The 27542-nt window shown below is 35.9% G+C and overlaps 1 protein-coding gene across 2 annotated transcripts in view; it reads right to left on the bottom strand.

Annotated features, from left to right (window-relative positions):
- rapgef3 (Rap guanine nucleotide exchange factor (GEF) 3) overlaps positions 1 to 27542 on the bottom strand; it is a 38486-nt gene that overhangs the window by 9003 nt on the left and 1941 nt on the right. Inside the window, exons 2-15 of one of the 2 annotated variants that reach the window (XM_084098200.1) lie at positions 22945 to 23015; positions 16270 to 16314; positions 6918 to 7024; positions 6578 to 6699; positions 6166 to 6346; positions 5409 to 5493; positions 5255 to 5315; positions 3712 to 3788; positions 3433 to 3579; positions 3240 to 3352; positions 2116 to 2198; positions 1748 to 1826; positions 1479 to 1629; positions 1179 to 1261 (exon numbers count right to left, since the gene is read on the bottom strand). In XM_084098200.1, the coding sequence (XP_083954326.1) occupies positions 1179 to 1261; positions 1479 to 1629; positions 1748 to 1826; positions 2116 to 2198; positions 3240 to 3352; positions 3433 to 3579; positions 3712 to 3788; positions 5255 to 5315; positions 5409 to 5493; positions 6166 to 6346; positions 6578 to 6699; positions 6918 to 7024; positions 16270 to 16314; positions 22945 to 22998 (1388 nt within the window). In that variant the 5' untranslated portion in view covers positions 22999 to 23015. Of the gene's footprint in view, positions 1 to 1178; positions 1262 to 1478; positions 1630 to 1747; positions 1827 to 2115; positions 2199 to 3239; positions 3353 to 3432; positions 3580 to 3711; positions 3789 to 5254; positions 5316 to 5408; positions 5494 to 6165; positions 6347 to 6577; positions 6700 to 6917; positions 7025 to 16269; positions 16315 to 21047; positions 21357 to 22944; positions 23016 to 27542 lie in introns of those variants that run through there. The other variant, XM_084098199.1, reaches the window with a different exon arrangement.

The raw sequence follows: 27542 nt of genomic DNA, 5'->3' as shown, positions 1-27542 counted from the left end.
CCTAAGCATTTGAAGGTTGAGCAAGAGAAGGATGGCTACTGATACAGCTGTGCCCTATAGAGATTGATGTGATTGCAAGCAGCCTGCACCATCTAGAGCAGGGGTCTCCAACCTTTTTTCATTTGAGAGCTACTTTTTAAAAATGAAAGTGGTCGAGAGCTACTCATGTAATGCAATACTTAAATCTCTTAAATAATGTCTCATAACTCTCATATTAACAACTATGCTAACTGTTTTAGACCTAAAAGAGTTATTGTAGGCCTATATATGTCACCCTTAATTGTCAGAGATAAAAAAAAATTATACTGTAAAAACACATAATTATTGTTGATTTTATAGTGCATCATAACTAGAGATGAAATGGTATGTAAATGTAATTTCATGATTATAGTGACCAAAATGATCATGGTTATCACAGAATCCTGTTCAAAAAGTACTAATACTAAACAATAAAATCAATTCACCAAGTTTTATGTCGAAAACCAGCAAATAACAAATAAACTTAGCATCAATATGCACTTTTTGTTTACATAAACATTAAAATAATAACATTAAAAATGATGGCCAAATTTGAAAGGAGTGTCTTGCAACATGTTATCTACTAACATGTACAAGTTCAAATAAAGTTTTGACAAAAAAGTTTTTATAAAAAGATAAACCTCGCATATTTCAGCCTTTAAATCATTTTTATAAAAAGAATGAGTCAAAAAAGATAAATTACTGACATTTACAATGCACATTAGCTTATCTTTTATTATTAATAGTAAAATTCGGTACGATTTTCCCGTGGAGTCTGTCGTTGCTATGCAACCATGTACTGCACTCTCCACAACGACAAAGAAGTTTTAATAGCTAATGGATTTCCACCATCGAAAAACGCTTGCTGTAGCTCTGCTACTAGATTTATTTACGGAGAAGAAAAAAACACCCGTAGTTTGGGTGCACCCCCATCCTTCATGTTGACTCGCTGCGCCTGGAAAAAATGAGCGCGTCGCTTCAATTATTTGAAATAACGAACTTGAGCGCGCAAAAGACGCGATATGTGAACGGCCCTTGGCGAGCTACCACCAATCAGGCCGCGAGCGACGTGTTGGAGACCCCTGCTCTAGAGTTTCATGACAGAACTGTATATGTGCAGGTGTACAAATGTAGGCTACATTGGCAAATGTTTTACTTACATTTTTGTCTTCCTCCTGTCCCTCAGCTGTTCTTTGAGCATGCTGGAAAGTCTTGAGTCAGCCATCACCCCCTCCCTGAATTTCTATCATAAAGTCATAAAGATGAGCCATTTCACTTCAGGATCAACATTTTTGGTTATGACATTGTTGATTAATATTTTTCCAGCATTATGTTACCAGAAAAGCCATTTCAGAGGCAAAAAATGTTTAATGAAGGGAATGTACCGTACTATCAAAATCTAAACTTGTGAAACGTAAAAGACATGAAAAATGGTACTACAGCATTTAACCCATTTTTACCTCTAGGAATTCAAAGGCCACAGGATTGTCCCTCAGTAAGAAACCATACAGAGCCACCCACTGACCCACCAGTTTCACGACCTTTTGCTTGGTGTTGAGAGCATACGCTGCCTTCTCCAGGTCTGAGCCTTCTGATGGCTCCGCTTGGTAGGTGCAAATGCAGGTTAAGGAGTGAAATTTGACCAAAAACTAATAATAAATATAACAATCACAACACAGAAATATCAAAATGCAGCAGATTATCAGTGTTTCCTGTAGTAGAAGGATATTGATGCTGGAGGGCCGCACAGAGCTGACTGTAGGGCATGAAGACTGGATGCGTTAGGAGGAAGTCACTTACACTGGGATCTGTAGAAGCACAAAACAGACTCATAAACTTCATTAACAAGGACTTGTTTACTTGGCAGAGCTGTGCTCAGAAAAACCCAGAACATCATCTGACTGCTGGTTTTAAATGGATGCGTAAACACCAAATGAACAGGAATGTTTTGGTCTCTCCCTCAGTCCGTTCTTCTGCAATGCGCCTGGGGTACATAACTGAACTCAAACAAACAAATACTAGATTTCTAAAGTATTTTTTGTTAAGTTTTATTTAGCTTAAATGTTACACAAGTTACAAACCATGGATCTGCCATACCTATAAAATCACTGGTTTCCAGTTTAATCGTCTCCAGCATGTGTTCGAGGATCTTCTCTGGCGTTCCTGACATTACTGTGTACCTGCGAGAGGTGGATAATTCAAATCGATGATTAGGTGTCCTCCATTTCCATCATTCATAATTGGTTTAATGCACTTGAAATCAAATAATAGTGATGACTAATGATTTAGCTAGCATTTCATTGTACAATAGCACTTCTGTAGGTGAAGTATTTGCATGAATCACCTACAGTGGTTGCTGCAGACTGCAGACGTTTTTAAAAATGAACTGCTTTACCTAATCTGGATATTTATTATTCAGGGCTCGTTTCACTTGCTGATTTCCTATAAATGGTTTATGAAGATGCATTTGAATTGGCTGATTTAATATACTCACATGCATGCTAAAATGGGCTTAATGCTGTGAGTAGATATTATCATAAATTAAATAAATGCAGTTCAATTTAGTAATTAATTGTTTTTATTAAATCATCTGTGCGAGCTAAAATCTGTTATTTTTTTAAGTTGAAAGGGCCTCTGGCTTGGGCTAAAACATGGACACAGTTTTATGAACTATCGTTAAAAAGTTTGGGGACAGTAAGATATATATTTTTTAAGAAATTAATACTTTTATTCAGCAAGGATGCATTAAAATGATCAAAAGTGACAGTAAAGACACGTATAATGTTACAAAATATATATTTCTAATAAATGCTGTTCTTTTGGACTTTATTCATCAAAAAATCCTGAAACAAAAATATTAATCAGCATTAATATTGATAATGATAATAATAAGAAATATTTCTTGAACAGCAAATCAGCATATTAGAATGATTTCTGAAGGATCATGTGACAGCTTTGCCTTAACAGGAATAAATAACATTTTAAAACTTCACAATATAATTTTTTACTGTATTTTGATCAAATAAATGCAGCCTTGGTGAGCATAAGAGACTTCTTAAAGTTAAAAAAACATTTAAAAACATCAAACTTTTGAATGGTAGTGTATGCTGTAATAAGAATAAAAAATGAAGTGTATAATTCTTTATGCTCAAATAGTTTTTACATAAAATTTTAATCATTGAGATGTGCAATTTAGTACATAATTTGACAGAATCATTTACTTGTTGCTGCTTGCTGATCCTCCCTGATAGGTGGACTCCTGCGCCGAGCTCTTCTCAAGGACCAGAACCACTTTACCATGTTCCTCCAGGCGGACGGTGTTGGCCTCGACATCCTGCAGTTACATTCAGGTTATAGATTACCATAGACACACATCCGCACATGCAGATGCTAGGCTATGCACACAAAACCTACCTTAAGGATACGTATAAAGTCCTGCTTGTCCACCCGCAGGAAGTGGCAGTTGTCCTCTCTTAGGATGATGGTGGCAGAACGAGGGGCGTCGTTCACTAAGGCCAACTGCCCAAAGTCGTCTCCCTCATGGAGCGTGGTCACCAAGCCCTGTGTGACACACATACACAAGATCATCTTTCCTTAAGAGGAACAGTATGAATAACCTTCAAACAATGTAAGTATCTATATTTAAACTCAGTGGCTTTTTAAGGTCACTCAGCTGAAGTTAAATGGTTCTACCTTGCCGTGTGTGATGACATTAACAGAGCCTCTCCAGATGATGTACCAGGAAGTCCCTTTGTCCCCCTGACTGAACACTGACATAAACACAAACACATTACATTGTATTTTTATAATAAACACAATCTTATCCAAAATTGCAGCGGAGCAGAGCGAGCGTTTTCCGTTCATTCCATAGGAATGACGCACCGTCACTCGTCTCATTCGCTCCGATTAAATAATTCCCACAGGTTTCATGCTCACACCAAAAGCACGCGCACCAATGAACTATATTAGTGGCGCTCACATACAGCTGCCTCTCAAACAGCTCACGAGTATCAAATTGACTTCTTTTTCATGGCTTAATGCGCTTAAATGGTCAAATACATTCATTATGTCAAAATGCCCGTCTTGCCGAGTATTCAGGTAAATAGAGTCGGTTTGTAGCGTAGTAGAGAAAGAAAACGCATGTTCTGTGTAACATTACATTGGATCCGTGCTTAAGCTCTTAAAGTGACAGGAGATAATAATAAGGAGTCTGTCCTGTTAATCAGAGAACAAAAGACAAAGAGAAATTCACTCTTTGCTCTTGACTGAATAACTTTTGTAACTTTAATTGTAAGCATTAATCTGTATTTCATTTTTACAATGAAGACTATCTAGTGTTATTTCACATTTGATTACTTTAATTTCTGTAGTATTTCTTACATGAATACTACTGTTAGACTCACCTGAAAAACTTAAAGATGTGTTTATTTCATTTGTCTCTTGATTCTACTGTATTTATTTGTCCTATCATTTGCGATTTGTTGATTTTTCTTATTTTATTACTGTCTGTTTACTTGTCTTTTGTGTCAATTTAGTTCAATGATTCAAATAAAGCACGCCTGTAATGTGTGTAAGCTGTATGTTGCAAAATTACCCAAAGTATCAAGATTATGAGATAATAACAAATATCTGCATGGCAGTATATATGGCAGTTTTCCCTGTGGTATCGAAAAATCAATATTTTTCAAGGTATCGTTTCGAAGTTGAAAAGTCCAGTACATAAAATCAAGACTCATCCTTTCCATGTCTGAGTCCACTGGATCCATTTAAAAGTAATTTTATCTTAATATTAGAATAAAACATGCAGCATTAATATGCTTTCAAAAATAAAAAATGAATCCAAATAAAATAATCTCCAATAATATGAGTTTATGAAACTTGACAGATTTTAAAAGTGAGAATAAACTACCCTATTAGATATTCATCAGTGTCTCGGCTTCCTACTCGTGCTATTCACTACGCATGAATGACACGCCAGACGCGCTGTAAATGCTTTCCGTTTTACCTTTGTCTCTCAGTTTGCCGATATTATGATGTCAATCATCCAATTCATCACGTAACAATGGAATTACACAATAAAATGATTTAATCATCTCATTCACATGCTGTTTGCTATGGTGCCTAACCAGAAAGTTTGCTGCTCATTTTTACTCTGGCTATGCGCTAATTCAATATTAGCAACGTTCCTTCATCCCGCCCACCATTAATGAAATGTCATCATTGCTTTCACACTCACAGACTGTTCCTGCCTTGGCATGGCTTTCAAAAACCAGCACTGCTGCCAGCTCCTTCCGAACCTACGGGAAAGAGTGAAGGATAAAAGAAACGAGGGATGAATGAAGATTTTTTGCGCAAACACACTTGACGGGTGTCAGCGAGTGTTAACTCACAGATGTAGATAAGTGGGCCACAGCTTTGATGTGCAGAAGTTCTTCGTAAATAACTTCCAGATCATCAGGGGTTCTCTGGTTCGGGCTAAGACATGGACACACAAATTATTACACACAGAAATCTTATGCTGTTTATAATAGAGATTAAATGTGAAGTGTGTCTCCTAGAATTCTCCTATCCCAGCGTAATATGTAGAAACAACTATAACTGTCACAAAATTTGGCATGGGAAACTTAATTTGTCATTGATTTTTAAAGGAGTCTGACATTAGCATGGTGCTAAGCTAACGGACACTTTATATAACACTTTATTTTAATGGTCCACTTTAGACATTCTAACTATAAGTAACTTTGCAACTACATGTCAAATAACTTTCAGAGTATTAGTAGACTGTCCTCCTAATATCTGGTAACTATATTTTGATGGTTCCCCAACAGACATTCCACTAACTATAAGTAACTTTTCAACTTCATGTAAATCTTTTCCACTAACTCGAACCCTAACACTTAAAACTAACGGCCTACTAACAGCAATCTAAGGGTTAATTGACATGTAATTGCAAAGTTACATATAGTTAGTAGAGTGTCTAAAGTGGACCATCGAAATAAAGTGTAACCTTAAATGCATATTGGGTATTTAAATTTGCATTAAACTAAACAATTTTAATTTTAAGGTTATTTATAATCAGCAAACAAATATAAACTGTTTATGAATGTTATTTTTTAGGCTGTTTTAGCACAATTTCTTGTGTCTCACCATTTACGCAGTATCATAGTCAGAAGAGCATCTGGACCCATTTGGACTAGTAGCGATAAACTCTCTTGGAGTTCATCGTCTTTGGAGTCTTTCTCATTAGTTGTGTGGTTAAGGTCAAAGTCGGCCTCCATAAAGCGGTAAAACTGTGTGTCTTTGTCATGGAAGTTTAACTCCTGTTTCACTGTTCATTTTGACAGAGACATTGGTTGTCAGTTAGTCAATATATTCAGACATCATGGTACTATGACATGCACCATTGTGGTAAATACAACTTACATAAATGATGTAATCACTATGGTAAATCAAAGTGCTATAGTATTACCTCCTGATGCATCACTGTACCATTTTTTTATTATTATTTGTTGCACACAAACATGTGTAGACATCTAAAGAAATTGTTGTTAATACTCACCATGAACCAGAATGCCCTCATCCACCAAAACTTGCAACATTCCGACTGCCTGACTCCGTAACTGGAAACAGTCATTGAGTTTCATTAGCCAATCCACAAGTTCCTTCCCACTGCTGCACTGTCTGTGGGACAAACCGGAGAAGCTGTCAAAAAGCTGAGTAGTGACTTTAAAGTGTTACATGTTTTTATCTGCATGTCTTTGTGGTTGATTGAATCATGCAAGTTGATTTTTTTGTTTCTCCAAAGGATGCTGAGTGGGAATGCTTAGATGCATTTCCGTCACAATGAGAAGTATAACAAGTTTGGCTCAAGCACATGACATACGGAGTGAAAGCTGCACCTGTAGGTCTTAAGATGGTGTTTTCTGTCTCTTATCAAGCCTGGATTACGCTCCAACAGAGTGATGTAAACCACCCGTGCAGCCTTCAGGATTCGTTCGGACAAAAACTGACAGAGAGAAAAAGAAAAAAGGTAATGAACATTTTTACTGTCATTATTTTGTCATTTTGTTTGGTGACACTAAGCCATATCTTTACTTTTTTAATGTTTTACATGTCTTTTAATACTATTTAAATATTTAAAATTGCCACCTTTCACTTTCTTGAGGTTTTAGAAATGGTTCAAATATGTTTTGAATGTCTTTGCATACTATTTAAAGACATGTGAAATGACAATTGACACCATTTACCTTCTTAAAGACTCGATAATGATAATTATATTATTTGATCCTATTAAACAACATCAACCCAATCAATCAGTCTCATCAAAACCTAAACCCAAAAAACCTGCAATAATTATTTCCCACTGAATATTCAGAAATATGCCACATTATGCAAGTTAACTCTTTCCCCACCAGTTTTTTTTTTTTTAAAGTTGCCAACCACCACCAGCGTTTTTGACCATTTTCATACTTTGTTGTATGAATACCTGAACAGGCAATATATCAAAAGAAAGAACAGACCCTCTGCTTTTAAACAAAAAAAGCAGTTTTATTCTTTCATACATTCTTTTAACACTTGAATGTGGGTAAGTTTCATTAAAAAAACATTTTGAAATTTTTTTTATCAAAGACTACAGGATCAGATTCAGAATGATGATCAAAACATAGATGGAGTAGATTGAGTCCATCAACACCCCTAATGCTTGCACAGTCCTATAGCTCGTCCTGGGTCGACATTTCATTCAGTAACATTATGGCAGTTTTGATTTATATGTGGTCAAATGTTGATAATCGCGTTGTTTTACATATGCATCTCCTTACATATGATATCGCTTGTTTCTGCTTCTTCTTCGCATGTGTTTTGATCAGGAGATTCAGTAGGCCTACTCTTTCAGAAGTTGCGTAATAGCGCCCCTTAACGTATAACAGTGAAAACAAGGAAGCCCGGAAAATTCCTCTCAATGGTGGGGAAGCGTTTTCTCACAAATGACGGAAATTTTCGCTAATAGCAGGGAAAGAATTAAATACAGTGCAATTGCGGTTTCATGTTGTCTTTGAATTGGATGACAGTTTGCTCATTTCCATACACTGTTAAAAAAATCTGTAGAAATTACAGTATTATTGGCAGCTACTTGCCAGTAACTTACTGTAGATTTAAATTGATGTTATTTACTGGCAACAGTTTGTTCAAAGTTAAATGAACATTAAACATTAACAAGTCTTTATCTTTACAGAATAAAACTAAAATAACAGCCTCATGCAAAGCATTCTGGGAACCAAAATCTGAAGGAAAAAAACAGAAAAAGGTTGATGAAGATTTCTGGTTCCCAGAATGCTTTGCATTAGGTTGTTATTTTATAGTTTTATTCTGTAAAGACAAAGACTTGTTAATGTTTAATGTTCATTTAACTTTGAGCAAACTGTTGCCAGTAAATAACATCGATTTAAATCTACAGTAAGTTACTGGCAAACAGCTGCAAAACTACAGCAAATTTTTTACAGTGTAGGAAGACTGGGAAAGTTTACTCTTGTCTTCATTCATACATAAAAATTCCTTTACAATTATTTGAGCTGTATAGAAACACAGTCGAGTTGGGTGTTTTACTGAACAGGTGAGTGGCGGTTGAGAATGTGCCACATCTTTTCCAACACCTCCTCCTCCGCCGCCGAGTTGAATTTACCAAACCAAACATCGCTACCGTTCACACTCCTCCCCCGTATGAAAGCTGTTTCTCTGCTCGTCTGTTTTCCTTCTAATAACTTGCTCTGTTTTCATCCATCCCTCCCTTTCAGGACTTCTGTTTTCATTCCACGTCTCCTCCTTTCCAACCCTTAGCTCTGTTGGACCCCCCGCAGATGGCACGTCCCGCTCCAACTCCCAAACAGACTGAGAAAACTGGAGTGTAAGAACTCGACCTCATTGATTGAGGCTACGGTTTATTGAACTACTGAAGCATGCCACCGTTGTTGCTACGCAGCCTTCATTTTTTTTTCTGCATGCCTGCCAAGACCAACTCACATTATGATAAAACTGGTTTGGCGCATTGACAGTGTAAAAACTGTCGAAGTGGAGTCAAACACAGGAGACAAACGAGTAGGGACGGCAAGCATCGCATTAGAAGCTAAATATTGAAGATTTTCATGCTAAAAAGGCATCAAGTTCCAAGCTGGTTTTAGTGCTTGGTGAAAGAAGGCTTGGTGGTTTAGTTAGTTAAGAATATTTTAGGGACACCGGCATCCAAAACGCAACATATCCTGGTCTTTTCACTATGTAAGTGATTGAAGTGGTTTTAGTAGAGATCACACACACCAAAATACACCTAATTTTAACATTTATGCTTCAGAACATCAAAAGCTGCAAGTTCAAAGCCAAACGCCTCAAGCTGTTGCATGAGGCCGAAAACAGCATTGCATCCAAAGTAAATCTGATAACTGTGCATTTACTGAAGAAAATGAGGGTTGTGATGGCCACACAACTAGCTGTCATGATGTTAGGGTGTTGTGTGGCTGTGAGTGGTTGCTAGGGCATAGCTGAGTGGTTGCTAGGGCATAGCTATGTGGTTGCTAAGGTGTTGTGTATGGTTGCTTATTGGTCCAAAATTGAAAGTACCGGTACATACACTACTGTTCAAAAGATTGGGGTCAATATGTTTTTTAAAAAAAATTTTTTTTATGCATTTATTTGATCATAAATGCAGTAAAAAAACAGTAGTGTTGTTAAATATTTCTACATTTAAAAAAATAAATGTTTTCTATTTTAATATATTTTAAAATGTAATTTATTCCTGTGATGGCAAAGCTGAATTTTCAGCATCATTACTCCTGTCTTCAGTGTCACATGATCCTTTAGAAATCATTCTTATATTCTGATTTGGTGTTTAAGAAATATTTCTTATTATTATCAATGTTGTGCTGCTTAATATTCTTGCGGAAACTGTGATTCATTTTTTTTTGCTGAATAGAAAGTTTACAGCAAATAATTCAAACAGAAATCTTTAGTTACATTGTAAATGTCGTTACCATCACTTTTGATCAATTTAATACATCTTTGTTGAATAAAAGTATTAATTTCTTTTAAAAAATCGTATTGACCCAACCTTTTAAAAGGTAGTGTATTTTTAGTGAGCAGTACAGTGTATCAAGTAGTGAGACATACTAGCATTTTGTCTTAACATCTGCTAAATTCATTTAGCTTATGATTACTAGATTTGGATTAATATTTAAAAATAATTATATATCCAATCACTGTGGCACTCAGAGTTGCCTTGCTAGCAATTTCTCTACAACTGAAAAGTCAAAAGACAACAGTCACAAACTCATTGTGGCAATATTAGCCCAAAAAGCATAAGCACCTTAAAAATCTTCAGGAAATATACAAGCAATATCCTAAAAACACTTATTGCAATCTTGCATACTATTTAGGATGGATAGTATGTGATTCGGGACACACGCTTCTGCTCCACCCTAGCATTCTTCATGTGATTTTCTGGAAAGTTTGAACCTTTATTTGTTTGTTCTGTATCCTCTGCAGAACAGTTTGTCCCAGTATGAGGTCTTAAACTTGAATCGCCTTCATTTCTCACACTTTATTTGTTGTGGTTGTTGCTGAGGGCGGTGACGTGTGCCTCTTCATGGAGGCCCCTGGCCTGGTCGCTCAGTCGCGGTGATGTTATTGGCTTCTGACCCGTGAGGGATCGGCTGACCCGTCTTTTCAGTCCAAAAGGAGGCCACATCTACAGTGCTGTTCTCACAAGTCCACTTCACTAAACGCTGCACAAGAACAGTGCTGTATACAACATTATTCTCTGCTCCACATTACCCAGGGGTGATTTCAGAATTATAATTCTCTTGATGCCTGTTAATGTAACTCATTTGATAATTAGTATTCAAGTTAAGCCAACTTAGCAGCAAAGTGCATGTGGTCAACCTCCATCTAGCCTGTATCCTCCGAGACGTACACAGCGCAGAGCTCTCCATCTAGCTCACTTTACACAGCGTGTGCCCAGACACTGTGTCTGCAGACCCTGAGCATGTAAATCTCTCCCCTGTCATCTCTGCTTCGTGATTCTGTCCCTGGAGATGAGGGTATAGATGGGAACTGGCAGCCTATTCCCAGCATTCTACAGTCTCCTTGGGAATAATTACTTCACTGTGGAGCACTGACACTGACTACTCTGCTGAACACCTGGGAATACATGGATCATAGAACACCTGTGACAACAAAGAGCTACACTTGAGTCAATCTCCTAAATATCATATATGTGACCCTGGACCCTGTCTTATGTTTTTTTTTTTTTTTTTTTTAATTGAGATTTATACATCATCTGAAAGCTAGGTAGGAAATTTACAAAATATCTTCATGGATCATGATCTTTACTTAATATCCTAATGATTTTTGGCATAAAAGAAAAATCGATAATTTTGACCCATACTATGTTTTGTTGGCTATTGCCACAAATAAACCCGTGCGACTTATGACTTATGGTTTTGTGATCCAGGGTCACATTTCTTAGGTTACTTTAGTGGATACACTATAAAGTTTGGGGTCTGTAGAAGCCTCTCAGGCTCACCAAGACTACATTTGTTTAATCACAAACACAGTAAAAACTAATATTGTGAAATATTATTACAATTTAAAATAACTATATTCTATTGTAATATATTTTAAATGTAATTTATTCATGGAACATAAAAAAAAGCGTCATTAATCTTAGTCTTCAGTGTCACATGATCCTTCAGAAATCATTCTAGTATGCTGATTTGGTGCTCAAGAAACATTTCTTATTATTATCAATGTTGAAAACACCTGTGCTGATTAATATTTGTGTGGAAATCATGATTCAAGATTATTTGATGACTAGAAAGTCAGCATTTAAAAAAAAATATATTTTGTAACAATATAAAAGTCTTCACTGTCAGATTTGATCATTTTAACGTATCCTTGCTGTTGCTGAAAGAAAGGATTTTTTATTTATTTTTTATCTTTATCTTACTGACTCTTGAAAGGTAGTATACATGTTCAACACATTAACTTTGGACATGTTCCACTGATGTTTGACAACCTGAAAGTGTGCAAACAAGTCTTATTTTTGTATTTAACTATTATTTCACTTTGCAAAATATTTGGCTTACAAAATGTGTTTCTGCTATATTAACATATATATATATACTTGCTTTTCTGATTCTCTCAGGTGTGCCTAAGGATCCCAGGAAAGCTCCAACCAAACAACACTGAACACTGCTAATGTGACATCTCCACGTGAGTAAGGGTTTGTCCAGAGGGAGAGGGTGGTATTGTCAGACTGCTATACAAACAGTCACCAAAAACAATGTAGAAAGGCAACATGATAGTATACTGTACAATATAGATGTGTAATAATGTTTCACCACAGAGGTTTCTAAACACAGTGTGAACTTTCCTAATGAAATGTCCTCAAACCAGGGCTCAAGTAGTTCTAGTTCAGTTAATGTGACAAAAATACTGTACACCACAACTACTGTACAGTACACCACCTGAACTGCTGGAAAAAATATGTATTGTTCAGCCCTGTTTGTATGAATATGAATAGCTGCTCAACAACACAACAGAGCCTCACCCTACTGAGCTTTGCAAACCTCTAACACAATACCTCATCTATAAAGTTTTTTTGGTGCTTCCTTTGTATACAAGTGTTAGTCACCCACATGCTCTGGGTTTTTGAAGTAGCAGCAGCGCAGACGCGTCCACCTCTGTTGTGTGGGGAGGAAACAGGCTGTGTTTTCCATCTGTGGGCGACGGTAACAGCGGAGGCAGTCGTGATGGTGTGACCTTGGTGAGCCATTCCGTACAATACACACTGCACTCACAATAGAGGTGGGCAGGAATCATATCAGAAACACTGAGGCCGCTCAGGATGCATTATGGTTATGAACATATCAGGAATGTTAGCATTAACTAAAAAAAAAAAAAAAAAAAAAAAAATGTGTTAATTGAAATCAAATCAAATAAAAATATTAGATGAAAAACTTATTTTATTTAGTTGCCAAAGAATAATTTCAAATGTTTTATTTAGTTTAAGTTGATTAAAGTTAATAAGTAATAAATAAAAACTAACGGAAATAAAATAAGCCTAAATTGTAGTGGTTCAACGGATCACAAAACGGATCATATTAAGGTTTTTGAGTCATGGATCAGACCGTTTTTCAGATCAGCAAGAAAAAATATAATATTTTGGGGGTGAGGGGGTAACACTTCTTATTGCTTCTTAAGTTCAAACAATATTAAAGGTAAGTGAACAACAAAATACAACAAAAAACAAACCATTATTTAATTATATTTCAACATAAACATGCATCTCTAGACAGGTAATGAACATAACCTAGCTAAGATTTATAATTTATTTACAGCTGAAATGTTGCACGTATATGAAACAAGCAAAGTATTTATCACAATATACTATGGATAACATAAAAAAAGAAAGATATCAGTTCTGCTGTTGTTCATAAATACCAATAGTTATGTTGTACCATGAGGACATTGCCATGTCATTGGAAATAAAGCCATCAGTGACCCAATTTGTGGTGAGCCAGACCTTACGGTCCTTACCAGAGCTCGAATTCGTGAACACTATATACTGATTCACCGCTTTGGAAGCTAGGGAGCTTATTGAGACGCACACATTGTTATCTGGCTGCTAATGTGTTCTGCTTACAGGCCCAAGTCAAAAGAAACCCAACCTCAAATCTCTTACATTCTGGTCTTCAGAAATGTCTCAGGTTCCTCCTTATTTAATGTAAATCTACAATAAACCCTCATTTAGAAAGCCCTACTTATTGTCCTAAGTATGAACGATAATAACAGCGATGCTTGCCTTAAAAAGCCCAACTAATAACAGAAAAGATCAGAGGGCTCAGATGAATACAGCTTTCCTTGTTCTCTTTCTGTTCAGAGAAACACACTCCAGGAATCACTTGTGCCCACAAAACAAAACAAAAAAACACTCCAGGACCTGAGAGCATTCCACAGATGAAACGTCCTTCCAGAGCCCTGATAAACCACATTCAAATCCTTGGCAATATTGCCTTTTCTCCCATTGGACACAACCAATACCCAAAATATCCAAGCCCAGATGTCTGCTTAAAATCATCTACTGAAAAACAAACGGCAAGCTCAGGTTTATACATTTTTCCCCTTTTGTGTTCAATACAGAATCACACAAGTGAAGAATAGAAAGGTGTGCGCAAAGAAAATAGGTGTTTATGGTAATTAAGTGCATGCTTTCAAGTCACAAAACAGACTCATTTGAGGGTTAAAATGGGTTAGGCAGCTGCTCATAAGATAAGCTGCATAAAAACAATAGCTTTCCAGATGGACCCTCAAATAAGTCTCACTTATCACTGGCTATACTTTAAGGAATTATAGATAGGCCTAAGCCTGAATGAACTAAGTTAGGGTTTGGGTGTAGCGTAAAGAAGGGTTTAGCCTCTGGACCTTACATGGAATTTGTTTGAGATCTCAAAAATGTCTGAAAATATGCTCAGATTTGTTAAGATATCAAAGTCGGCAAACAAAAGTCAAAGGATTTAATTAGAACTCAAACAATTCTCATTAAATTCTTCAAACGATAAAAATCATCTGAGCTCTCAACAACTGTTTGATTTGGTATTATAGACCTCCTTTGAAAAACAGGACGAAGTTGATACTCACATGAAGTTGATACTGAGCTACTGACCTAGTTAATCAAGATTTTGAAGATGTACTGTATTCGAGATAGGCAGAGCCAGTACAACAACATATTTACAGTGGTTTCCTCCCTCAGGGCCTCACATGATGATACTGAAGGGACATGTATCATATGAGCAGAGAGAAGTGACACTGCATTACTAGAACCATCTGGGGTAATGAAATAGCTGTGAAGGATCAGTAAAATATGTATGCAGTCATACTACTTTACTTTTAAATTGAGTTTGAAAACATTACATATGCATTATAATTGCACAAAATATTGCAAATTAAGGCTTGAAACAGGCATTCCATTTGCAGTCCACTTGAAATTAAATGACAGACCTCTGTTTTGATCACTATCATAGGAGTAATTGTGGTGGTTTGTCAAAAACAGCAACAAAATGTGTTTAAAATGAAACTATTTTATCTATTTATTGTGGCCTCGCACATTCTGGAGGAATGCTGTGACATATGGGTGAGTAGGGAGAGAAAAATTGCACCAGAAGATGTGTAATATATTTTGCATGTGTTTTAAACCATATTTAGAGTTTCATCAGCCCTTTTATATCCTTAACAAAATTGTACAGAGCGCCACCCTCTACAATCTCTGTGAGCATGATATTATAAACACACAGAGGTCAGAGGTGTGAAGATAAAAGCATGCTTTCTGTTAAAGAGATACAGTATGCAATGCCACACATCCCTATGAACACACTGGAACATAGTAGAGCTTATTTAAAGAGATAGATCACCTAATAATTCCATTACCATTTAGCTCTGTGTAAGTCTAAAAGTATTTTAAAAATGATCCATATGACTAATGCAACTTCAATGTTCCTCACAAAGCTATCATTTGGCTTCAGAAGACTTGGATTATGGTGAATGAGTTATATGGGCTGCTTTTACGCTATTTATGTGGTGCTTTTGTCTACCCTTTGAAGTTTCATGCATTTATTGTAAATGCATGAAAATGTTTTAAAATGATCCTTTTGTGTTCCACAGAAGAAAGTCAAATGGTTTGGAACGACATGAGGGTGACTAAGGGTACATTTACATGACAGCAATGTACTAAAAATGGAAAAAATTGCATTTGCGTACAGGCGACAACGTTGTTGAAACGATCTCCGTTCACACAGATCTGCGAAAACTATTAAAAATGCTGTATTTTAGTCAGGCCAGTAGTTATCAAAGTCAATTTGAAAAGAAACACTATGTGCCTATAGACTGAACACATAATAAGAGTCACCGTTTTCACAAATTCAAAGTCACCGTTTTCACAAATTCATGTTTTTGCAGTTTACACTGAGACAATAACGATATCATTTTCAAAAACTTGCACTTTGAAAGGCCTTTTCAAAAGTTTGCATTTGGCCCGCAAAAGGGCGTTGTGTAAATGAATGGCTATAAAAAGTTTTCAGTTTTTACTAGTTGAACACAGTGTCATGTAAACGGCCCCTAAGTGATGACAAACATATTTTTGGGTGAGCTTTCCCTTTAAGGCTTGTTAACATATACTAAACCCAGGCCGCTGTTCAAAGACCGTCATACCTGTTTGATGGTGTCTTGTGTATCCACAGCTTCTGGCAGAGGTGTCTGTGAGGAGAAAAACAGAGAGAAAAAGTGTTAAAGATAAGAGTTGACACTGCAGTGCAGACTACAGCGTTGTGGCGGCCTATTTTGCACAGACAAGCACCAGTCACAACATGTCAAAATCTAGTTTCAAAGTATTATAGAGGTTATTAAATCAGTCTGTCACTGGCAAAATGCCATTTTGTTCATCACGTACAGCGTCAAAAATATTAAAACACAACACAACAAAGGCACAGAAGGCTAAAGAATGTCAGAAGACATGCCATACTAATGCCGTCATGTATGGTATTTGACACTAGCCCTGCACATGATCTTTGCCACCTGCCTCCCTCTCAGCAAGACTAATTAACAGCAATAATGTAATTAAGGTTTACACAAGAATTCAAGAGGAATGTTTGGCTCTATAAGTTTGTGATGTGGAGGAAGGACAGAAGTTGAGCCTTTGTCTTTACAATACAACTTGCTTGACTTGACTGAGTGCTGTGCAAAATGCAAAACATTAAAGAATGGGGTAGATAAGGGCATTATTTTACACTACAGAAGACTAATTAAATACGGATCATTTTCATTTTGTGGAAATATTAAATATTTAAAAATTAAATCAAAATATTGTATAATACAATGTTTGCAAGTAATATAAAAATAATAGCCTATTATGTATATGTGACCCTGGATCACAAAACCAGTCACATGTCGGTATATTTGTGGCAATAGCCAACAATACATTGTGTGGGTCAAAATTATCGATTTTTCTTTTATGCCAAAAATCATTAGGATATTAAGTAAAGATCATGTTCCATGAAGATATTTTGTAAATTTCCTACCGTAAATATATAAAACATTTATTTTTGTGAGTGAATGAAGCACAATTGCAAACATAAATGAACAACTTTAAAGTCGATTTTCTCAATGTTTCGATTTTTTTGCACCCTCAGATTCCAGATTTTCAAATAGTTGTATCTCGGCCAAATATGGTCCTATCCTAACAAACCATACATCAATGGAAAGCTTATTTATTCAGCTTGCAGGTGATGTATACATCTCAGTTTCAACAAACTGACCCATGTGACGGAAGTCACATATTAATAACTAAATGTCTCAATTATATAATATATATATATATAAAAAAAATATTAGTGTGTATTCATCAGAACTGTGTAATGTCTGGTCAATAATGTATTACTTTTGGACTGTCAGACAAACGACAATGACAATGCTGCTATACAAGAATAATAATGACAATTTTCTGCAACAACTGTTCCTTTAATGCCCATTATGTCATTGAAAATACAAGTCACTGAAATGACACTTTAAAAAGAGGACATTCAAGTGATTTCAACCAGCTGAACTGGACCACATACTTGAGAATGAACAGGTTGTAATCATGCATATCTGATGGGATTCCTGCTCAAGAGGCACTCAAGTTTTTGGTTCTCTGTCTAACTAACAATCGTCATCAGCTCTGATCTCTGTCTGCAATCAAGAGGCAAGAAAAGCATCTCTCTCCTTTACATGATGAAATTAGAGCATCAATACTGAAGAGAGAATTATGGATGAACTGCGTTTAAATATTTATTGGTAAGCTGTTAACCACTAGTGATTTAGATGGCCAGATGCATTTTAGCTATTGATTCTGAAATGATCTGACCTATAGGGTTATCTCTGGATAATGCATCATATCATATTTCATTGTACAGGTGGATAACCAGGATCACATGGATTCTGCGTGCCGCAGAATTGGCACGTCATTCACAATGCCATAAACAGCTCTTTCCAAGCAAGTTTATTAAATATTCCGGTCAAACGATTTTATTTTGCTATCAGCTATCAACCAGAGTGTAGTATTCTCAGCTCTGTTTAACTGTCAAAACCTCACTATTGCATATGTTTAGTATTGTATGGAAAAAAATCTCTCTGCCTAAACCCTTGACACATTTGGAAAGAACCAAATCATATACCATTAATGACCAATGCAATTACATAAAAAAAAAGAATCACTAATGAAACTGAGCCGTTTTAGCCTGGTTATTTTATGATACCATTGTTGTCAGATTTCATCTCTGATTTACTGAAATGCAAGCTTGGAGATTTCAGTCTTATTCAAACAGACGCAAGCTGTACTTGCGCGACTAGAAAATAGCTGCAGGGGGTATTACCATGATGTCCAGGTGAACCGACTTGAACTACCAGTTGAGATGCTGCTAGCATTAGACTTCAGACAAAGAGAAAATCTCACAGTCTTGAACTGCCCAAATTCCACCTAATTCCCTTCTGCTCATATGGCAGAGAGTTCATAACTCCGTTTTTATGAGGCATTGTCAGCCTCTGTTCCCATGGCAGGTGTTACTCAGCATCAGCTGACTAATTCTGTGAAGCATTAAGAAGCATATCCTGCTCTTTCTGGGCTTGCCCTGATAATGTATCTTTATAGGTTTTGTGAAAACTAATCTTTTTGCTTTCTCCTGCTTGAAAGGTCGCTTACAATTACAATGGCTCATGGTTATTATGATAATACTTAAGGCGTTCTCCTTTCTTGCTCTGTTCAGGACAGTTCATGATTTAGTAACGCTAATGTCATTCAAAACCAATAGGATTCCACTAAACGAGACCAGTTTGAGCTAAACATCACCTTTGGTGTTCCACAGAGGAAAGTCATCCATGCGGGTTTGGAACGACATTCGGGTGAGTAAATGATTTTTTACTATTCTTATAAACACTACACTACACCACACCATGCAGGGAGGTAATACAGCAGACGCCTACAGAAAACGCATCAGCTTTGAGTCAACAGTGCCAACATTTAAGGCCGATGTATCATTTCTCAAAAAGATCTTATGAGGATAAGCTGATTTGTTTTGTTTTTTTTCCCCTCAGCATTTTCCCTGCTTGGTTTCCCTCTCAACTGCAGCAATAGACAGTAAAAATGGTTGGATGATCCTCAGGTGGTTAGGTTCACTGCATCCTCATGCTTGATTTACCTTTGTATAAGGTTAGCCAGCGTGGAGATCTCTCCACCCTGTGGCTCTGTTGACTGAGTAAACTGTGTCGAGTGAAACTACAGCCGGTACGATCACATGCTCCGGTACGAGAGGGAAATTACACAAAGATATTGACTCTAAGTCTAATGACGGTGTTGGGAAGTGTCTGAGATCACCTGATCGTCAAATCCTATTGACAAGTGCCTTCATTTCTTAGATAGATAGATAGATAGATAGATAAAACAACCCTGCATTTTTTTGAGTGTATCATTGCTGTCAAACATGCATTTAATTTGCTTTACATTATTCAAAGTCTTATAAGATTTAGTTAAAATGACTGCATCTCAAGCTTCATGGCAGTAAAAACAAATCATAAATAAATTAAATACGGCTTGCCATTTATCTTAGAAACTCTTATAAGAATCCTACTTATGTGGTCGACACAAATATATTATAGTATGATGAATGCAGGATGGTCTTAGACAGATGTTTCAGGCTGAGGTTCGGTGGTTTTCAATTAAACTCTGGGACCAAATATACTACAGAAATTTCAGGTAGGAAAAAAATACCCATTCCAACCCTGATAGAGTGCAGACCGTGGCACATTGACATAACACATTCTCTTTAAATGAGCCTCTTTATCTCTTTCTTAGGGGGTCCTTGTGCAATGTGAGGTATTTCATCCTGAGTCATGACCCTTATTGCTGGAATGTATAGGACAGGGACATTTGGGTCTCGACATAAAAGACCACTGCTCCACGACAACTAACAATCATCAGTGCAGAAACAGTTTCCTGATTGGAGCATCTGTTTAAAGTGCATTTGAATAAGTATGAAGTGTATGTTCAAGTTAACTGTTTAATATGGAAATGGGAAATCACCCGTAAGGTTTACACAGTGCCCTATGTTTCCTGATCTCGTGTTTTGAGTATTTTCTTTTTGATATTGACATGAAAGCCAAATGATCAAAACCAGAAATGAATGTAATCTAAAAGAGATCAGTGTCTTTTTGAATTTAGATCCTTCATTTTGGGAAAACATGCTCATTATATGAGATTTACTCTGTAGTTCACTAAAGTTCACTATTGTTCACTAAGGTCTATAGTGGTGTGGGTCTTCCTGTGCACATTCTTTTCCAAACCGTAAGGGAACAAACCTTAAGATGGACAATGAACAATACACTATAAATAACTCATTCTTGATTAACCCATTAACAACATGTAAACACAAAAACATATACAACAAAAATTCAAAGCTCTGGCTGTTTGGGGTCATGTTCAATGTCTGGGGGACTCTAAGTGTCTCTGGATTTACATCATTTGGCATTGAGTTTCAATGCCATCAACACTTCACACATCCTGACACAAACTAATGCACTTTATTAGCTATAGTACACAGTTAATATAGTGCTATGAGAAAACTGCACCATAACATTCAAAAATAGAAAATATTTTTTCAGTTATTTCAAGAAACTTTTTTTTTTTTAAATAAGTAAACAAAAATGTTTTCCATATTCTTTCTCCATGGCGATAACTTTTGCCATTTTAAATCAAAATTGAAAGGTTTTCAAAGCAACATATTCACACGCTATAATTGATTAACATTTAAAAAATATTTGAAAGAATGTTTCAAATCGTTTCAAACAAGCACATATTTCGTTGAATAACCTGATAATAGCCTAGAAGTTTTCATAACCTCTCTCTCTCTTGAATAACAATTCTGCATGTTTATTATTATTTATGCTATATGCCCACTTACCCAGCTGATTCCCCGGATCTGAGGTGTTTTTTCATTGGAACAGCGATCGGGAAAGATTCGGTAATTACAACTCCGAAAGAGATGCATGTTTCAGTCAAGTCCGATGTCTCACAAATTATTTTACTTTGAGATCATCTGTTGCAGCAACACATGGCAAAAACTACATCTCCAATATGGATTTGACAGTCCCTGCTTAAAGACAACCCGACCTGCACGCTGCATTCCTACGTGTGTGTGAGTCCAGGCTGCGAATGCCATTAAAAAACCTGCTGTTCGCTGTCAGAGACGAGCCTGCGCGCTCCCGCTCCCGCTCCCGCCCCTGAGGGCGCGCGCCTCATACTTCACTAAACTAATCAGCGTCCGCTTTGATTTCCACAGGTGTTTACATCAAAATGTATCTAACGAACTTTACTATCGTATATATATAGCCTTTTGTTTTCGCCTGGTGTTTATTCTTTGTGTGAAATAATCATGGAAAAACCTCCTAATGACATCACTTCGTGGGAAACGTGGGCACAATTCTAAATGCGAATTTTGTCATTGTTTTGGAGCACACTAGCTTATAGATTACAGTAAGGTTAACATATTCATACTAAAAGCACAAAAACTTCTTTAACTAAAACCATTAAATACATTTTGTTACATGAAATAAATGTAGGCCTAATGTTAACTTTGAAATATATAATGAAATATAAACTTATTTTATTTCAGCTAGTTTCCATGGCAATATTTCTTGTTTTCATGTAGTTTATGTACTAAAATAATTAAAAATTCTATATATAGGGATAAAAACACAAACTAATAAAAATGTCAAAAACACAACAAATAACTTTAACTAAAATTAAATTAAAATAAAATAAAACCCAAATCAAAATACTAATAAAAAATGTAACAATAGTATCTAAATGATGCTAAAATAACAATGTATTGAATATGGTTGTACCATAGTCGTTACAGTGACTAAATCAGTTAAAATATGATATTTGAAACTGTACTCTTGCATATAATGCTTAACAGATCAGTAAATTATGTACATTAAAATATGAATGTGAATTATACACTCAGAAAAAAGGGTACAAAAGCTGTCACTGGGGCCCTTACTGTACCCTTAAGGGGTAAATAAGGTACAAATGCAGTGACAGCTTTCATATTTTTCATATTGTACAGACTGTACATTAAAATATACAAGACATATTTTGTGAGATATCTAAACATTTGAATGTGCATGAATGAATAATATCTTAAGCATAATAAAATGTCTGGACATTATAGCAATAAACATTTTAAGAGACAGAAAAGAAGGTTATGAAGTGGAACAAAACACAGCTTCCCATTTACGTAGTCTCACAGACTGAAGGATTATTCCGTCTGCATCCAGATATGTAAAACTTAGCATTACAGACCTCTGCATCAAGCAGTAAAAGAAACGCTAGAGCAGGAAAAATAATGCGTTTGACTCAATAACACACTCCGTCTCTCCTTCAGCTCTCTTATCTGTGTGTTCCAGCTGCATGATAAACCTTGAGGGGTTGAGGATCAGGGGGGCGTGTCCATAACCCACCTTACTTACTGATGCAGGTGCCAAGGTTGGAGTGAAACAGTAAATTAAAAGTAAATGGTAGCACTAGATTGGATTAAAATCCTTTTGAACTTTGAATAGGACACATTTTCCCAGCTTTGCTTAAAATCCTTTTGAAATTTGAACACACTTCCCCCTTTTCAAAATGAGTTTTGAATGTTTACAATGGGGTTGCTGTGTTTGATTTAGAGTTGGTGCATGAGATAACCATGAATTATCCCAATGCAAAGTAAAAAAGCAATTTGAGTTTATGTTTGATAAAGATACTCTGACCCCACATAAGACACATATACCAAGTTAGCAATCTTTATTCTGTACCTGTTCCAGGGACGAGCGCAGAGACGACCGGAAGATTGTGTCTGCCGAACACATGACTGCTGCTGGAGCCTCTGAGGAGACAAAAGTAAAGAAAGAAAGGAAGTCAGTGCTGTTTGATTCAGTCTGCTCTCCTTTTACTGTTACATCATGTTATGAATTGTGAGATCTCATGACTCCCACAAAACCCAGTGGATGGATATTGTGAACTCTGATGGAAAGTATTTGCTTACTGTTTATTGTAAGCTGTTCCCAAATATAGAAACTCTAGCTCTGTTCCAAAATCTAGTGCACTGCCTCACTGTCTAGACTCACATCTCACATAAGGATTGAAACAGCACTTATACTAAACCAGGTGTCCAATACTAAAGATTTGTATTAAAGGGGTGGTTTATTATGATTTCACTTTTTTAACTTTAGTTAGTGTGTAATGTTTCTGTTTGAGCATAAACAACATCTGCAAAGTTACAACAATCAAAGTTCAAAGCAAAGGAAGATATTTTCTTTTAAAGAAATCATTTTTTAAGGACTACAACAAACGGCTGGTAAGGACTACACGACATTCCTCCCGGGTTAGTGACATCACTAACTCTAAAATTTACATAAACCCCGCCTCTGGGAACGTGATTTATAGATTATCAAGACGGAATATGCTAATCAATGACTAGAAGATAACGACTCATAAGCTACATAAATTCCCCAACTAACCATTCAGAAATGTTGTCTACATGTCACTTCTTCTCGCGTCTCTCCATCTTTCTGACTCCGGTTTGAACATAAAAGACTAAACGTTTTTGAAATTTTCAGTGCGTGTCTGTGTGAGGTAAAAGGACACAAGCTCTTGAAACTCCGCCCTCTGTGCGGGAAGCAGCAGCTCATTTGCATTTAAAGGGACAGACACAAAAACGGTGCGTTTTTGCTCACCCTCAAAAAGTGACAATTTTAACATGCTATATAAAAATATCTGTGGGGTATTTTGAGATAAAACTTCACATAGGCCTACACATTCTGGGGACATCAAAGACTTATTTTACATCTTGTGAAAAGCGCATTATACCACCCCTTTAATACAAAATGTATTACTTTTTTGAGGAATGAGTGTCATTCGCTTCAATAGGTATCATCCCAACGTGGGCGTACGTCCTCCCTATACCCACAGGTCACGTTGGGGGCGATCTTAAAACCTGTCCCAATCTGAGAATGCCCATGTGGCTGGAGGTCAGGGAACATTACATAATATTTGTTTAGACCCCGGCTATTGTTTCAGGAGTATCTTCCCTTCCTGGAGAAGTGAAATATAACAACACAGAGTCACTAGACTGTTTTTGGGAGTTTTTCAGTTCCACTCCTCAATCCAAAATAGTGGAATACCATTATGTTGCTGCTATTTTTCATATACATGTTAATTGGGCATTACAATGATATGTGAAGCTTTGGAGAAACACACACAGCAACAGAAAAGTTGTGTATTAGGTCTCACAGTTTTTTGCGCTAAATTAGTTAGGAACATTGGTTTAACACTAACCGCTTTAATTATGTGATAATGTGTTAAGCTAAACTCCTGGCTGTGAGTAATGAATGATTATGTGTGATATGTTGTAACTGAGTGGTTGCAAAGATTCCTTGAATTAGCACAGTTTTTGGAAGCTTGTCCCTGTTCTGTCTCTGTTCACCTGCCTTCTTCCACGAGGGCCTCAAAATATTTCTCAACTGTTGCCCTGAGTAATATTATCTCTGTCTGGCAGCACTGCACAAACAGACCCACAAAACCAACATCTTTCTCCAAAACTGCTGGAGCTAAAGCAGTCAGTGTTTCAACATGAGCTTGACAAAGTTGCGTGAGATGTAATTATATGGCACATTCCATGAATGATACATTTTGATGTTCTATGACTAAAAAGAATTAGAGGCTCAAATCCTAATAACCTGCCATGGAAAGTGGTTTGTTTTAAACATTAAATATCTGTACTATTTTTTTTAAATATGTTTTGCATGGACACGTCAAGAGTTAAAATCATGCCAAACATGATTTTGACACAATTTGTTTAACTGATGTTAAATGTCATAAAACATGTTTAATGACTGACGGATTAATAAGAATTTAGGTAGCACTTTATTTTACAGTCCTGTTCCCCATGTACATGTACTTATTATTACAATTGGGTAATAACTAGTTACTAACCCTGAACTTACCCCTAAACCTAACCTATCTAGTTACCTTATATTAACCAGTACTTTATCGGTAAGTACACTGTAAGTGTGTGCAAGTATTGAAGAAAAAGTGCAACCAAAATTTAATATTTAGTTAAAATTGTCCCATATTTTGCTTCCTACCTTGATTTTTATATAAGTAAATTGTTTAAGGATATAATATTGATTTTGCATATGAATATAAGTAACCTCATTTTGACCTTTTATTTACAGCATGACCAGAAGGCAAGTAAATTCCATTCCATTCAAATTCAGTTCATTCCAATTTATAATTTTTGACAAATATTTTCTAAGTCATTTGTAAATCAAGAAGTCATTTGTCAAGCTCAACCATTCAATCATGCTACCTATGCTATTAAAACATATATATACATTTCTTTAATTTACAGGACATATAGATAAACCCCAAACTAAATCCATCCAGATTTGAAACATTTAGTAAAATATTAAATATTTATTTATTTTTAAATCAGGGTTTTAAATGTCCTGAATTTTGGCAACATGATTGTAAAAATGTCAAACATCATATAAATTAAATAAGCATGAAAACATGCAGCCGCTTATATAATATTAGTTTGACTTTGTCAGGTTGGTGATCAGGATTCAATCAGGTTTAAGTACCTCCTTTTACTGACTATTTAATGACTTTTGTATTATTATTTTGAGTGTCAAGCCATATTCTGTACCGTTTGTGGAAAGTGCTATACAAGTACTCATTTGTGCACTCAAGTAAAAAACTCAACGCTATGTTCACACACTCTCACAACACTGATCATGAGTTCTACAGGCATCCACTTCAACAGAACAGTATCAGATTTGTCTTACCGAATCTGTTTTTCTTCTTAGGAGACAAGATCTGTTTAAAGAACGAAAACATTCTGGCATGTATATCCTCCATGTACTTCTCACTTCACAGCAAGTATATAAACCCTAAGGCCGCAGTAAATGAAAGTAAGACGATCCACAATCGCTCCTTTTAACTGTGTGCCTGACTATTTCTCTGCATATTTCAAAGTGTATTTCTGCATGTTTGTGTGTGTGTGTCAGTGGTTGCCTATGACAGGACTCAGAAATCCAGTTCTCCTGCATGTGACCCTCACAAGGCACTTGAACGTGGTAGTTTGTATCTGATAAAGAGTTAAAGAGAGATAAAGAGTTTTAACTCAGATCAGATAGAAAGAGACACTTTGTCTGCCATTGTTTTAGAGGGTCAAAATGTGTTTGTGTGCAGTGGAGATGTAAAGATGTGGATGTCTTTTCTAAATATGTAGTTGCTCACACATAGTACTTGAAGACAATAGGCTATTGACACCCAACTAGTTCACTTAGACAGGACAGCTGAAACAGAAGAAACATTTTTTTCGTCTCAAACCACTGTTTGAGCTGACCGTGATGTTACATATTTTATTTACATGTTTGCTGTTTTCATGTATCGTGTCTTATTTTTTGTAATGTCTTGGCCAGGACTCTTGTAAAAGACATTTTAAATATCGATAGTTTTTTATTTTCCTGGTAAAACACTCTTAAATATAAAGGTTCAGAAACGTGATGCCATAAAAGAACCATTATTTTCACAGCAACGCCATATAGAAGAACCATTTTTGATCAGTAATTTTTGAATAATCCAAAGAATCTTTTTTCCACTATAAAGAACCTTTTGTAAAATCAAAAGGTTCCATGGAAGTTAAAGGTTCTTTATGGAACCATATAGATGCCAATAAAGAACCTTTATTTTTAAGAGTGAATAAAGGTTAAAAATAGGCTATCTATTTTTATTTATAATTTTATTTGACTAAATACATTTATTTATTTAGTAAATTCAAATTAAATGTATTTCCATAGGCCTATGTATTTTATCTTAAATATAAATTTAATGTATATTTATTTTATTATAAATTTTAAATAATGTATTCAATTTTTACATTAATATTAATAATTTGTAATCTATATTTATTATTACAAATATATTTAAATACAAATTGTTTTACAATTATATTTTTGAAAATTTGATAATAACATTAAACCAGATAATCAATTTGAGGTTTTATTACTGTTGGTAGCATAAAAGGTTTTAAAAATTAGGCGGGTTAGGGGTTCGTTCAAATCAATAACCAAAAGAATGAGCAATAGTGATGCTTGCTTGAACAAGAACTTATTGTGCCCTCTAGTGTGTGTTTATAGCTAGTACATTTAACACACTTGATAGATAGGAGCCAATTTTGTGAAGATGTTTTACAGAATGTCTTAAGAATCTTAGTATTCTATATTTCCATAAAACACCCCACCCAGAATGCACACACACAGCTAGTTTTAACTGACAGACCAGTACTAGCCTACATATAGAACATTTCCCATCACAGAGAGTAAGAAAGCACACAGTTCCTATGGGA

Source organism: Abramis brama (genome assembly GCF_963993115.1).
Source record: "Abramis brama genome assembly, chromosome: 22".
NCBI classification, from domain to species: domain Eukaryota; kingdom Metazoa; phylum Chordata; class Actinopteri; order Cypriniformes; family Leuciscidae; genus Abramis; species Abramis brama.
This window is presented reverse-complemented; position numbering and strand designations above follow the sequence as displayed.